Raw genomic sequence first — 13,605 nt, forward strand, 5'->3', positions numbered from 1 at the left:
GATTATCATGTAAGCAAAGAGCATGTTGAATATTCAAATGATGAAACAAGTGATGTTTAGTTTAAAACAAGGGCAACACATACCTCCTCCTTCGCTACTCTACGCTACACACCTCATGCTTTATGGCAGCGGGACAATCCATTTGTACTCACTTTCTAAAGAGGAAATATAATCAACAGACATCTGCTTTTCTGGAGCTGGCGATGTGGCTCTCCTCTCCTTAGCCCCTCTCGCTTCGCTGCAAAGGCAAGGCTGCTGGCCTCTCGTGTGCTCGCCTGTTGACCTAGGCCATATATTTATGAACAGAAAAATGGATGCCCTGCACATGTGTGTTCGTCAAAGCTGCTTTTTCAACAGTCGTGTCACTTTCTTTATCCGAAGTGAATATCTGTAACATTACAGAATCACATTCTTCTGCGAGCTATGTGAGAAGACTTTCTGTTATCAACAGCGACATCTTCTCAACTTTTACCCAGCACTTCTCAATGCAAACTATGGGACCCGAGTTTGTAAAACGTGGAAAGTGCACACTTCAAACTTATTCGCGTCAACTGGCGATTTCCTGTTCTTGTGTCTATTAGACAAAAATTAACTGGGCAATGCTAAAAGCTTCCAACTCACCTAGTGTGGCTAGCCAGTCTGCTTGAGGCAAGAAATGCACCATTTCCTTGTTATTAGCTAAGCTAGAGAACGTACAAATGCTGTGCAAGTTGGGATCCCTGTCTTCACACATGCTGGGTTATAGTGCTTGGGTTATAACGCTAAGAAGACATGGCGCAAGTATGCGCCTTTAAAGTGTTTGCCCCATCCTAATAGTGCATAGGGTGTCTTGGCTATGAAGGCTGTTTTAAGTTGTTACGAGTTCCTGGCCCATGTCACTGTTGCATTTCCCCTGGCCAGGCCTGCAATAGCACCAGTCACCTCAGTTTCTGTGATTGGAACATTAAGCAATGTCACTTCTTCTGTTGTAACACCGGGCGTCTGTGTTTGCTGCATAAAATGACATATCAGATCTGAATCTGCTTGTGTGGGGGAGCATAGAGTTCCCAGTAGTACTCAGCAAAGTGATGTCCCCATTCAGCACATTACCTGATTTGTTACGGATTGCGTCGATTATTTGGGCACCCTTTGGGATTTAAGGGACAGGGTCATAAATCTCAGTGTTAATCACCCTCCTCGTAGAATGATTGGGTCCATTTAGATTTGGCTCGTGCAAATGTGACATGCTTGATGTAGGTTCTGAGTTTTTTTGAGGGTGGAGAAGAGAAGGGTCTTTTGATCTTCTGTGTGCATGTTCTGCTTTATGTAGTTCATTCGTCATGTTCAGTTCTTGGCCTTTCCACTGCTTAAGTTTATATGTCCAACGGGAGATGCATTGCCCTCTTAGGAAGGCCTTGTATGCATCCCGGCATCTGACTGGGTTAAATTCACTGCTAAGATTTTCTTACCAATATAGTTCTGAATCGTTCGTTAGGTTCTCAACAGAATCTGGATATTGCAAAGTTGAGCCTCCAAGCTGAGTTTGTCTAGGCCTGCTTGGGAGAGTGATTGTCATCTGTACCAGAGCATGGTCTGAAAATGTCACAGGAAGTATGTAACATTGATTGATTAAATTTACACTGCTGGTTAAAGCAGCCAATAGTCCAATCGTGTGTAGTTCCGGGGTGGTGCAAGTACAAAATGTGGTCTCTTTGTAATGTGTGCAAAGTACACCATACATCATTCTAAATTCATCAATTAAGAGTGGTTAGCCTCCTGTTCTTCTAAGGACATTGCTGTGGTATAGACAACATAGTCTGTCTATCTAAAGTGGGTGAGAGCGCAATGTTAAAGTCCCCACCTATGAGCGTTATTTGTCTGATGTACTGCACACATAGTACGAACATGTGCAATAAAGCCAGCGTTATCCTCCGCTGGTCCATATATATTTAGCAGAGCGAGTCTGTACTGTAGTAATGTCCACACTACCATCAGATACCTCCCTTACTGTCAAGTAGTGTATGCAGTGCCCTAAACGGGATCTTCCTGTGCAGCAATATAGATACCTCTCTTTTTCTGCAGTGTAGCGCGTAGAATGCTTGTCCCACCCAACCTTTACAGAAGTCAACCGCTTCTGGAGCATACAGGTGCGTCTCCTGTAGAAATATTACACCCCCTTAATTGTCCCCGATTTTATTTAATAATTTGCGTCATCGGGTCTCCCAGTCGCTATAGGTTTAGTGTTATGCACTTAAGGATAGTCATCTCGTGTCAGAAAGAAAACAGTGTTGTGGCCGCCTGTTCCCACTTGATCAGGTCACCTCACCTTGGAGTAGGCAAGGTGGCGATAAAATCTGGATAGCGATGTGCGGGTGAAGCAGTGATCCCCTTCATGACACAAATCGGGTACATCCAGGGTAGTGATCCCCTTCTATTATCGTGTGGTAAGAGCTTTGGTCCACGCATTTAGATTGATTTCTAGATCTAGACATTGGATTATAAAACCAAATCTAATCTGTCGATAGAACTGTACCTTGACTACCCAGCCCAAAGACAGGCGAAAGGTTTATATACAAAAGTCTGCTTTGGCATCTTGCCACGTTTCCTACCCATAGGGGAAGGGACACGGTGACAAAAGGCCCTCTATGTAATCTATGTGATGAAGATGCACTTATTTCTTATTTATGTGTCCCTTATATGATGCTGCGAGGCGCAAGGGGCTCAAGCCAATGTTGAATCTGCATGGCCTTAGATCCAGTGATGCTTTTAAGTTAATGAAATCTTGCTCTTCCTTCGCAGTGTTCTTTGTGGTTTCCTCATTTTAATTAGTGCCTTTTACAGGAAAAACAACTTCACGAGCAGCCAATTCTACCTTGTTAATGGGTCACTGATTCTAAATGTGTTTTGGAAATCACTGCGTTATTTGCCAATGTTGAGGGGAACGTCTTACTATAACAATGTAGTGCGCTACCTCATGAATGTTTCCCTCATGCAAGGAGTAATAGTATCGGGGGAAAAAAGGATACCTCATTTTTCTACTCATTTATATCACGTTTTTGTACAAGGAGCTTAACAATCTGTTAGCAACCTTTACTTCGAAAATTATGTAATATCGATAGCATGCTTTTTTGGTAAATTTGAAACCAGAATAACATTAGAACAATTGCACTGTATTAAAATGCACTTTAACAACCGGTAGCTATGTGATTTTTGAAATGATATGTGATGTTTGAAATGATCTTAAATTGTTTTATCAGCTGTATATTTTTTATATAAATGTAGGTTTAATATTTTGTAATGTTTTATGGAATTGTATCGAAATGAATGCTTTTATGGCTCAGTGCCGAAATAAAGCAAAATTTTGATTACATTATGAAAACGAAAATAAATATAACAACCAACGAACAGCCCTCTGAACATTGGGATCCTATATTAGGATTCCAATAAGAAATAAAAAAAACAATGCAGAGCCAAGAACAAGGCCTAATTCGCTCCCCCCCCCCACTCCTGACACGAAGCATATCTTTTCCAGCAAAACAAAGTGTCACAAGTCTCGCTGGGGGACAGTAGAAAAGCCGCCTCACACATGGGCAGAACAGAATCTGTCCCCATCGAAGGCAGATTGCGTATGGCCATTTATGTCGTATTTTACATCCATCGGCAGTCATGGTCCCAGGTTGCAGTTTGCCGATAACAGTTCGCTGTTAGGTCTCTCCAGATAGGCCATTCCGAGGGCAGCAGTCTCCTGCGCGACGCAACCCATTAATTCACGCTGTATGTTCTGGGGTCCTGAAACCCAGGCATCCGCAGTCCAAAGACCTCACTGCTCTGTGTCCGTCATGTTGCAGTTTCTTTTCTGAATCTCTTTTCTTTATTACGCGCCAGGTCACTTTGCCTGTGCCAAACCGTTTTCCAGCGGTTATGGGGATTGAGGGAGCTTTGTAACTTTGGTTCAGTATCTGTATTTGCTGAACAAGTCTCTGGGTCAGGCATCTGATCTGCAGGCATCATGTCACGCGACCGCACAAATCGCTACACCCCTTCCAAAGTATCCAATGTGAGCCACTGTTTTTTTTAATTGGAGACACCCTAACGTGGGGAACTTGAGAAAGTATTGCCAGTCAGTCCCTCGGAGGGCCTCAAACAGCGTATTAAATCATTTGCGTTGCCTGGAGACCTCCATTGAGAAATTGTTGAACACACATATGATAGATCCCTCCTCTTGGATTCCTCTTTTTGCTCTGTGAGCCTTCAATACTGCCAATTAATGCTGGGCCTTCAAAAATGATATTGTGATTATTTTTGGCTGCTCACCTTTGTTGAGATTGGGTATTGGCATCCTATGTGCTCTTGCAATTACAATAATGTGTTCAATTTGTTCGCATTGGGAATATTGAAGTTCACTTGCAACAGCGTGCACAGGAAACCCTCCATATCGCAGCTTCCAGATTTTTCTGGGACGCCCACCAGGTGTAGGTTGTTGCGCCTCGAGCGATTTTATTGGTCCCCAATTTTCACGCCTAGTCGCTGTGTTTCTTTAATTGTGGAGTCCAGTTCACTGGAAAGAGCTTTGTGGTCATCTTCATCCGACTGACATCCTTCATCTCCTTTATAGTTACCTGGATTGTGCTGTTAGTTTCCTGTGTACACTGGTTTATGGTCTCCAGCTCAGTGAGTATTGCTTGGAGTTGTACCACAATATCCATCTTGGGCGGGCGTCAAGAAGATCTGCATGGATTCGCGGCTCTGGCATTATTCCCATTGTTGTGGGCAGTATCTGAGTCGGAGGGCTGAGCGTACATGTTCATGTGTCGGGCTGCATGTATAATCACCTTGTGCGCGCTCCGCCTTTGCCGAATTATCTGTTCCACTCGCGTTCACCGGATGATGGTTTCAACATACCATATGTCTGGGCCTCTGATGCTCCATCAGTGCATGTTGATGGCCCTCGGTCTCCCTCTGTATGCAGTGTACTCCATAGAGGCTGGCCCACGTTAGTTCATGAGCACGTATTGGCCCGTTATTATGTCATTTGGGCAAATACAGCATTGTAGTTTCCCTTACTCTTGTCAGCGGGCAGTTCACCTAGATCCCATTTATGTGAATGCACTATCCCTGCTGCTGGATTCAGCCCAATAACATAAGGATAAGCTGTTGTCCTGTCCCCCTCATGAGCCGTATATGGCTTGGACTAGGGCCACGTAAGTAGAGCTTGATGACACGGCTGTGTATATTTTCATGTGTTGCTCTGCAGCATGGACAGTGTCATCTGCCTTCTTGTATATGGTGCAATACCACCAGTGCGGGGTGGGTCTACCATGCTGGGCCGATCTTCCCGTAGGTGTCAACGGCCAGGCTCTGTGTCCTGTTCCTGACTTCTCCTTTGGTCTATCCAGCTCCCTTAGGGTGATGGTGCTGCTGGTGCCCGTCACCATGCAATGGTGTCCTCCACTTGCCAGAGGCCACAGGGTACATGTTGCGCCGTTATGCAGAACCGCCACTGCTGCTCAATCTCTTTTCTGTGTATGGTGCTGTGGGCCCAGTCTGTAACTCTGTGCTCCGATCCTCACTAGGAGGCATCCCTCATTGCGGGTTGAGCCGACAATTCACTGTCACACTGGTGGCCTTGTGGTAGAAGTCCTTTACACGATAGGGTTTGCTTTCGGGTGCGCCATGTCACCACCCGACCCTTCTTCTCTTCTCTGGGCGCAGACCAGCCGTTTGGCCGGGTGGCCCACACAACTGCAGCTCTGCTATTCATGCCTCTCCATGCCTTCATTCAACCCCAGCACTGGTCATATCATTACCTAGACTTTCGGGTGCATGTCAACCCTCGACCAACAGTTAGTTAACGGCCCTAATATCTTAAAAGCAGTACATTTGCATCTCAGTCTCAGAGCTCAACTAGATGGCGGCCATGTTGGTCGGCTCTCGAGCACCCTCCAACCGCATCACTCTTTTTTCTGTATTTGCAACCATTGGGCGAACTGCTTAATTCCCATGGAACCCTATATTACACATGGGCAGACAACACACAAATCTTGCTTCACAATTGTTCTTCTACCTCAACCGGTTTTGGACATGTTAATTTGCCCACAATCAGATGGATAAAAACCGCTCGAAGTCTAATGCTGTCAAAACAAAAACTATGATCTGGTCCCTAACTTGGACATTTGGTATAACAATATGTGGTTTGAATCTTTGGACCTACACAAACATAGTGGATAAGGTATGCAAATCTCTGTGTGACAAAAGATGGAAAACTAAACACTCGAGTAAACAAGAGGTAGGTTTGCGTTTTGCCAAACTGAGACAGCTAAAGAAAATGACTTCATTACTTTTCTTTTCTCACTAGCCAACACATATATTTCGTCAAGCTTAGACTTTTGTAATTCCCTCTATCTAGAGCTATAGAGATACATGACAAAAATACGTTAACATGTTCCAGACAGCATTCTAGGATTTTACTTAAGATTCTAAGACATGCTCATAATTCTTCCGCCCAAAACAGCTATACTGGCAGCCCGTGGAAAATGCATACGTTTTAAGATTCATAAAGCTTGATTTAAAAATAGCGCATTTGGTGTTTCTCAGCCAAACTATCTAGCATCTGGCATTTCATCTGCCTAAAACATCTAGATATTGAAAAGCATTCCAACTTTCATAAAATGCCTAACAAGGTGCTTGTTGCCTTTTTAAATCTCCTCAACCACTTATAAGAGTTGTTCATTTGCCCAACGGCATGGCGCTCTATCTGGATGAAAAGCCTGCACTCCATAAATAGCCAATAAAAAATCCCATTAAAAAAAAGGTAACCCTATTCATAAGTTAGATAGGTGGAAGGAAGGGCAGAGTGCATGCATCAGCAAGGTGATCATGCAGCTGTGCAGTGCAAACATTGTTAGTTACACAGCAGTGGACAAATAAAGGTGTAGGAATTGTTCTGTGTGTAAGGGCCCAGATATTGCCAAGAGTACAGACAAAGGAAAAAGAGATGAGCAGTACTTTTGAAAGGAAGAATCTCCTTGGTTTCCACCATTGAAAAAAAAGAGCTGCCATCCCATTCATTTGTCAATGACTATCCAATTAAAACAGACACATTAATGTAAGATTATATGAAAGCAAAATATATAATTCTCTTAACCCAATTGTGTGCAATGAATTAGGCTATGCCTAGGCCATAGAAAATAATTTGTTGGCCACCGTTAGACCTCTTTGCTTCCGATTTCTCACCGCAACATACTTCATAGAGATCTGGAGTCCATAGACTCCACCTTTCTGGATTCGAGGTCAGATATGACCAAATCGATGATGCAACATGGAAAAAAAGACCAAGGTCATCACCTTCACAGGCAGAGATGGACTATGGGTTTCTGACCTCCCAACCGCCCAGGTGCAGTGAAGGTTGTTTACAATCTTGACCTGATTTTTGGCAAATATTTAAACCTGAATCTTCAGGTAAATGCAGCAGCAAAGTCTTGCTAATTCCAAATGAAACTAATCCGAAAAAATATCTTAAATCTTGACATGCTTTGACAACAAATGCCACTGCACCCTCTGGACTGGATTTTGGAAATACACGGGTTCTTGTCATGCCTAGACATCCGATATGGCATCTGTAACTCATTTTAAGATACTGCCATCTTCAAAAAACAGATCACAAATCCTCAGCCTTGGCTTCTGCCCTCTGGATGGAATGACTTGAGAGAATCAAATGCATATCTTTATGGATTGTATATACATCATATCAACAGATTAAACATCTATTTCATATCTCTAAATTACAGCTCTCTACCAATTCTGATTGCCTGTCAACTCATCAGCCTAATTTCTCCAAATTACAAGATTTAGGCAGATGGGAACAGTGGCATGCACGTTGTGGTCCAGAACACCACCTGCAGTAACTCAGTGCAGCTAACATCCACACTTCATTCAAAAGGTTCCATTAAACCTGGGATTTTACTCAACAGTACTTGCCACTTCCTCAAGCTATAATGATTCCCTAATACAGCCACACATTTAATGCTTCAGCAGAAAGAGTCCAAGAACAGTAGTTGAGCACTGAACAAAATGACAATAATATAACATTACACCACAACTGCTGTGCTCCAATATGCTTACCTCACCCCCCTCTAGAAGCACTTGCTGCTTTTCCAGATCAATTCCGATCAACTTGCCTTGTTTGAAGTTTTCTTGGAAGGTAGCAGCATAGGGAATAAAGGTTTTCCGGGCAAATCCTGTTTCAAATGAAAGATTGTATTCATTACATCTGTACATTATCAATAGTACTTTTACACAAACGTCCAAGTGTGATCTTTATTGTTCACAGTATACAATAATTCTGTGTCAAATTAAACAATTTGGCCCAGTATCACTATTCTCATTAATAAACTGTATTTCAAGAGAAGAGATGCTATTGCAGAGTTTGGTCAGAGGACAATTCAATTACTTTTAAATAAGAAAGACTTCCTTCATCATATTAAGGGTTGGTTGTTGGGGCATTTGCAATGATAGGAAATGTTTCCACAGCCCGCTGGTGCAGGGTGTGATGCCATCTATCCTAACAGCAAAAAAGAGTTTCAAACAAAAGACAGAATGTTTGGTCTATGGCAGAACAGTCAGGCTTCATTCAATGGAGGCGAGAGGGCTTTGGACAGGTACAGTTAGTATTAATAGATTACACAAAAGAGGACATTACAAAGCTATAATGAAAAACGAATACTCTGTATTATAGGGTTGCACATTGCTCATCCAAAGTACTTCATTTGTATACACAAGAACAGTACATATAAAAAAAAAAACACTAAAGGATCTCAGAGCGCACAGTTCCAACTGCTAAAGCGAAGTGTATGACCGGTACCTGGTGGCAAATTCAGTACATTATGATGAAAGGGCAGGAAAGGATCCTCTGAACAGACAGGACACATTACTCAGACAATATCAGGGCCCACAAAAGCCTTTACATGAGCAGTTACGGTATTTCAACACAGCCTCTTATGCATAGTAGAACAGGTAACCAGAGATAAACCATCTACATACGGAATTAAGGGGTTAAACAATTTAAACAATGCGCAGTGGGTCATGAAAAGTCAGTTCCAAATTATATGTCTACTTTGAGACTTTTCATTGTCTCTCACTCTCTTAGAAATGGCTGGATACAATATAACCGAAGTTAGATACAGTAGCCAAACCTCTTTCAATTGACAGTAGTGCAGTGCAGCGAATTGGTACTTTAAAGTTCATAATAAATCACGAGTTCTGGTTAAAAATCCAGTGTTTGGTATACAACTCTAGGGACCGAAGAGGGACTTCAAAAGAACGTCCACGTTCAGTTAAGTACCCCTTTAAGTGACTTCATGAGGAGTTTAAAACTTTCCCCATAGGAAATACTAGCAGTCTATAGCTAGGGAAAGGGGTCAAAGCCAGGTAATAACTTATTCCATCTCACATGTGCAGCTCAAGAGGAGCGGAGAACCCTTGAAATGCTCCAGCCTCATGGTCGAGACCCAGCCAGCCAGGGAAGAATGTAAATCCAGCAGGATTCAAGTCAATGGCATTAGCTGTAGACTATTCCTGTACCATGGAGACACCTGAAGATGAATCCAAGGAACTCGGATAAAGAGAGGAAGAATCTGTGTACCCAGGATAGCGACCCACCAACCAGAATCAGAAACACTGATGGCAATAGGAAGATGGAGGAACCTGAATAAGGGGATCCAGGTGTTCCAAAGGGAAAGACTGGGCAGCCAGTTAAACAATGGTCCCAAGACATGAGCAACGAATAGAGGCAACCCTAGATGGCCCAAGAAGGAGCCGAAGAGGAGTAGTGGTGACCCACCAGTATTCCAGGTTCAGGAGGATTAGCATGGGGGCAGCACAGCACAGAAACGACCTGGAAATGGTCTCTGCACATTACTCTCAGTCCGGCCAGCAAGGAGGACAAGAGAAAGACCAAGAGGGATTTCCAGCAGCAGTAAGAAGAAACTGCGGTAAGGATAAAGGAACCAGTATCTGCCAATATGGCCAACGGAGGTCTCCAAATGCAGCAGCCTTTTTTCACAGCGGTCCCAAAGCAATTCAGGTAAGGATCTACTGATCTGAGGAATATGCAGGGTTCCCTCTAGTTAAGCACACTCACTATGGGACTGGCCTAAGTTAGACACACACATACTGACATGTTTGGGAAGCCAGCCAATCAGGCTACTCCTAAAATCCACCAAACACACAGATTCACGAATACATGGGGTATATTAGAGATGTCTGGAGCAGAAAACTAGACTAACCAACAGGAGCGTTGCTAGGTCTGCAAAAGATCAGGGGCTACGCTAATGTCTGGACTGACGAGACTCGGGGCTAGCTAGACGTTTGGTTGTAGTCCCTGAGCTTCTATCCGAGGCTACAACCAAAAGACTCAGGGATATAGCCCCCTTAGACTCCGCCTAGCAACGCCTCTGCTAACCAGTTTAAATCACTTTAGAGCTCAGTGAACCATAGTCAGTTAAATTGACATTTTAGGCCTGCATCGTGGTCCACATAGAAAAAGGGTCAGCCCAAAACGAAATGGGTGTGGGTAGTACTTAAAATAACATATTAGTAGCCAAATGGCTACCATACTCCGCTACATTAGGCTACACATGTGATAATTAATGTTCCCCTACCCTGGTGAAGCCAAAACTAAATTAAAGCTGGCACCAGTCGATTTCCCAACACACTTTTCAGATGATCCAATCACCCTGGAACCAAAATTGGGTGCTTATAAAGCACCCTTGGCATGGTAACCTAAAGAGGAAGCCAGGACAACAATAGCAACCGTTTTTGTTACTCACAAAGTAGATAAAAAACAGAATTCTGCCCTAATATCAAAGAGTAAAAATTGACACACAATACAGGTGCTCAGTCGCATGCCAACCTTATTGTAAACAACCAACCAGCTCAAAAGTGACAATTAGTTGAGGGCAATTTATAGAAATAACGTTGGGGAAGTAGAAACAAAATCAGGGATATTGCAAAAAAGTAGAATTTAAGTTACCTGTTTGCACAGTGGCCCGGAGGGCAGCCACATTATGATGAAAAGCGTCCCTCATATCCACAAGCAAGAAGGGTACGCCCCATGACTTCAGCTGATTAGCAGCCGCGATCCCGGCAAAGCCTCCACCAACAATGACCACACGTACCGAATCATCTACTGAAAGTGTTGATCCCATTTCTATTACAAATATCTTAAAGAAAACAAAATGAAATACAATTACCATCAATAATTTCAACACACATTTGTAGGAAAAGCATGACATCCAAACTGATTAATCACGGTCGAAGCCACACCCATTTTGTAAAGTGGTGCATGAGCACAATACATAATTAATAAATGGCACCATGAACATCACTCGCCACATGGCCATTTGTACTGTTTTGGGAGGATTGAAGGGGACCTGCTTAGAAATAAAAAATGGTAATCGGAATAAGAACAGAATCATGACACTGCACACTCATCTTCTGCATCATACATCGCATGCATGTACCATTTATTTTGCTCCTGATAACTGGATCTTTAAAGCAAGGATTGGGCCTTTTAACTTATCTTGGATTGGATAGGCATTGGTAATACAGCATCTGTATGAACAAGTCAGAAAACTGTACAGAATAGAACTGTTTAGGTTGATACAGCAATGTCACTTACAGTTACATTTTATTTTGGATGGTTATTGGGCACGTCCTTGCTTCGAGAAACAAACGAGCGCTTACAAAAATGGGCTACTACGACTAAAGGTAAGGGGTCATGACTTACAACAGGGCAGTAACACAGTACAATTATGCAACAGCAGCAGCAATTAGGGGTGGGATTGCGTTGGCATCCGGGTGGGATTGGGAGTGTCTATTGTGCACAAAGAAGGTGCTCCTGAAGAGGGGTGGGAAGGCCTCTTGAGCTCCTTTCTGAAATGTATGAGTGAGCCTAATATTGACCTCTATGGGGTTCCACAGCCTGGGGCATAAATTGAGAATGCCACTTCCCTGTTTTTTCCTTTCTTTGCATTTTTACAGCTCTATTCTGAACAGATCCTGGCTTCTAGTGGAGTGTTGGTCATTAGAGATGGTGACCTCCTTGTTGGCTCAGTAAGAGAGAGCATGCACATTAATGAGTTTCTAAATGTTGCAGCTAGTCACTAAGGCGATGTGTGCTTGAAGGGGCAACTTGAACATCCTCTGATAAGGAAGGCTGTGGTGTGCAGGACACTACTCAATGGTATCAGGGTGGAGATGGCTAGGCCAGTGAGTTGTATATCTCCATAGTCCTGGTGGGAAGGGACGAGGGCCTGTACGGTGGATCCCTTTGTAAGGAAGTACTTAGTTGGTAGCAAGTATGTTTGCTTTGCTATCTGCGTTTTGAAGGAGAGATGGCTGTCAAACTGCAATCCCAAAAACCTGACGCATGCGGTTTGTAGCGGGGTGAAGCACAACATTTAGGATGTGGGGGTGTACAGAGGTATTGGAGAGGAGGAATTTGGTTTTTAGTAGGGTTGTTTGTGGTATACACTGGACATCCAGGTTTGTATAAGAAGAGGTAGGCCTTGATAGAATGGAGAACTTTGAGTTAGAGTTGAACATAATTAGTGTGTTGGTGGATCTGGTAGCTGTGGCTGACAAAGAGTGATCTGAGTTGCTCCATGTAGAGATTGAAGATCATGGGCGAGAGGATGGATCCTTGTGGCACCCTTCAGGTGACAGGTAGGCAGGATGATCTGGAGGTATCCATCTTTACCAACTGATGGTAGTCTTCTAGGTATGAGATGAACCACTGCAACACAGTCTCACTGATTTCCATGCAGCTGTGTAGTAGGTCAATGGGGACTTGATGATCCACTATGTCGAAGGCAGCAGGAAGATCTAGGAGTACCAGGGTGTAGAGGTGACCATCATCAAGAAAAGAGCGAGCATTGTCTTCCACTTGGTGGTAGCAGTCTCCTTGCTGCATCTGGGTCTGCAGCCAGATTAGGGAGTGTGACATGCTATATGATATGATATAATAGGTTATTTATAACGCGCTTAATAACCAGAGGTTTATAAGCGCAGACCAGTGCATCGAACCTGTTTTGCTCTGTGTCGTCTTGCTTCCAAGGCGAGCATGTTGCCCCTGAGCTCACCTCCCGAAAAAAACATGCCAACACTCTACCATTTACAGCCTTTTATTGTTTGTTTTGTGGGGCTCTTTGTCGCTTCAAACCACAGGTGCTCTCCCAAACCTTCTCATCCTAAAGTGGGCTCCTGCCTCCCTTGGCCAGGTTTACCAGGCACCCTGGAGGGAGCTGTGCAGTATCGGAACTACTGCCTGGGATGCTCTACTGTCTAGGTTAGGCCTTGAGGCTAGTGAAGACCTACAGACAGGTTAGGGTTTCCCCCTACTTTTAGTGACCTAGACATAAATGGCTGCAATATCAGGTGTATTCTCTCAGTCTCTCACTCCATCCCTCTACTCCCACTTCTCTGCTCTTATTCCCTCTCTCCCTATTTCTAGGTGCTGGGATATAGACCCCTCCACTCTTGGTCTCCCGATTTTGGGATATAGAGCCTACCACCACCCTCTCTGTCCTTCTCCCATGATATCTCATCTCCACCTTCCCTCACTACTCT

The 13,605-nt window shown here is 43.6% G+C and overlaps 1 protein-coding gene across 2 annotated transcripts in view; it reads right to left on the bottom strand.

The window, feature by feature from the left end:
* AIFM2 (AIF family member 2) overlaps positions 1 to 13,605 on the bottom strand; it is a 488,087-nt gene that overhangs the window by 450,825 nt on the left and 23,657 nt on the right. For both annotated transcript variants that reach the window (XM_069610711.1, XM_069610712.1), the window contains 2 exons: positions 11,009 to 11,198; positions 8,101 to 8,216 (listed from right to left, as the gene is read on the bottom strand). In XM_069610711.1, the coding sequence (XP_069466812.1) occupies positions 8,101 to 8,216; positions 11,009 to 11,183 (291 nt within the window). In that variant the 5' untranslated portion in view covers positions 11,184 to 11,198. The remainder of the gene's footprint in view (positions 1 to 8,100; positions 8,217 to 11,008; positions 11,199 to 13,605) is intronic.

The sequence above is a fragment of the Ambystoma mexicanum genome, chromosome 8 (assembly GCF_040938575.1).
Source record: "Ambystoma mexicanum isolate Mex_15411 chromosome 8, UKY_AmexF1_1, whole genome shotgun sequence".
NCBI classification, from domain to species: Eukaryota; Metazoa; Chordata; class Amphibia; order Caudata; family Ambystomatidae; genus Ambystoma; species Ambystoma mexicanum.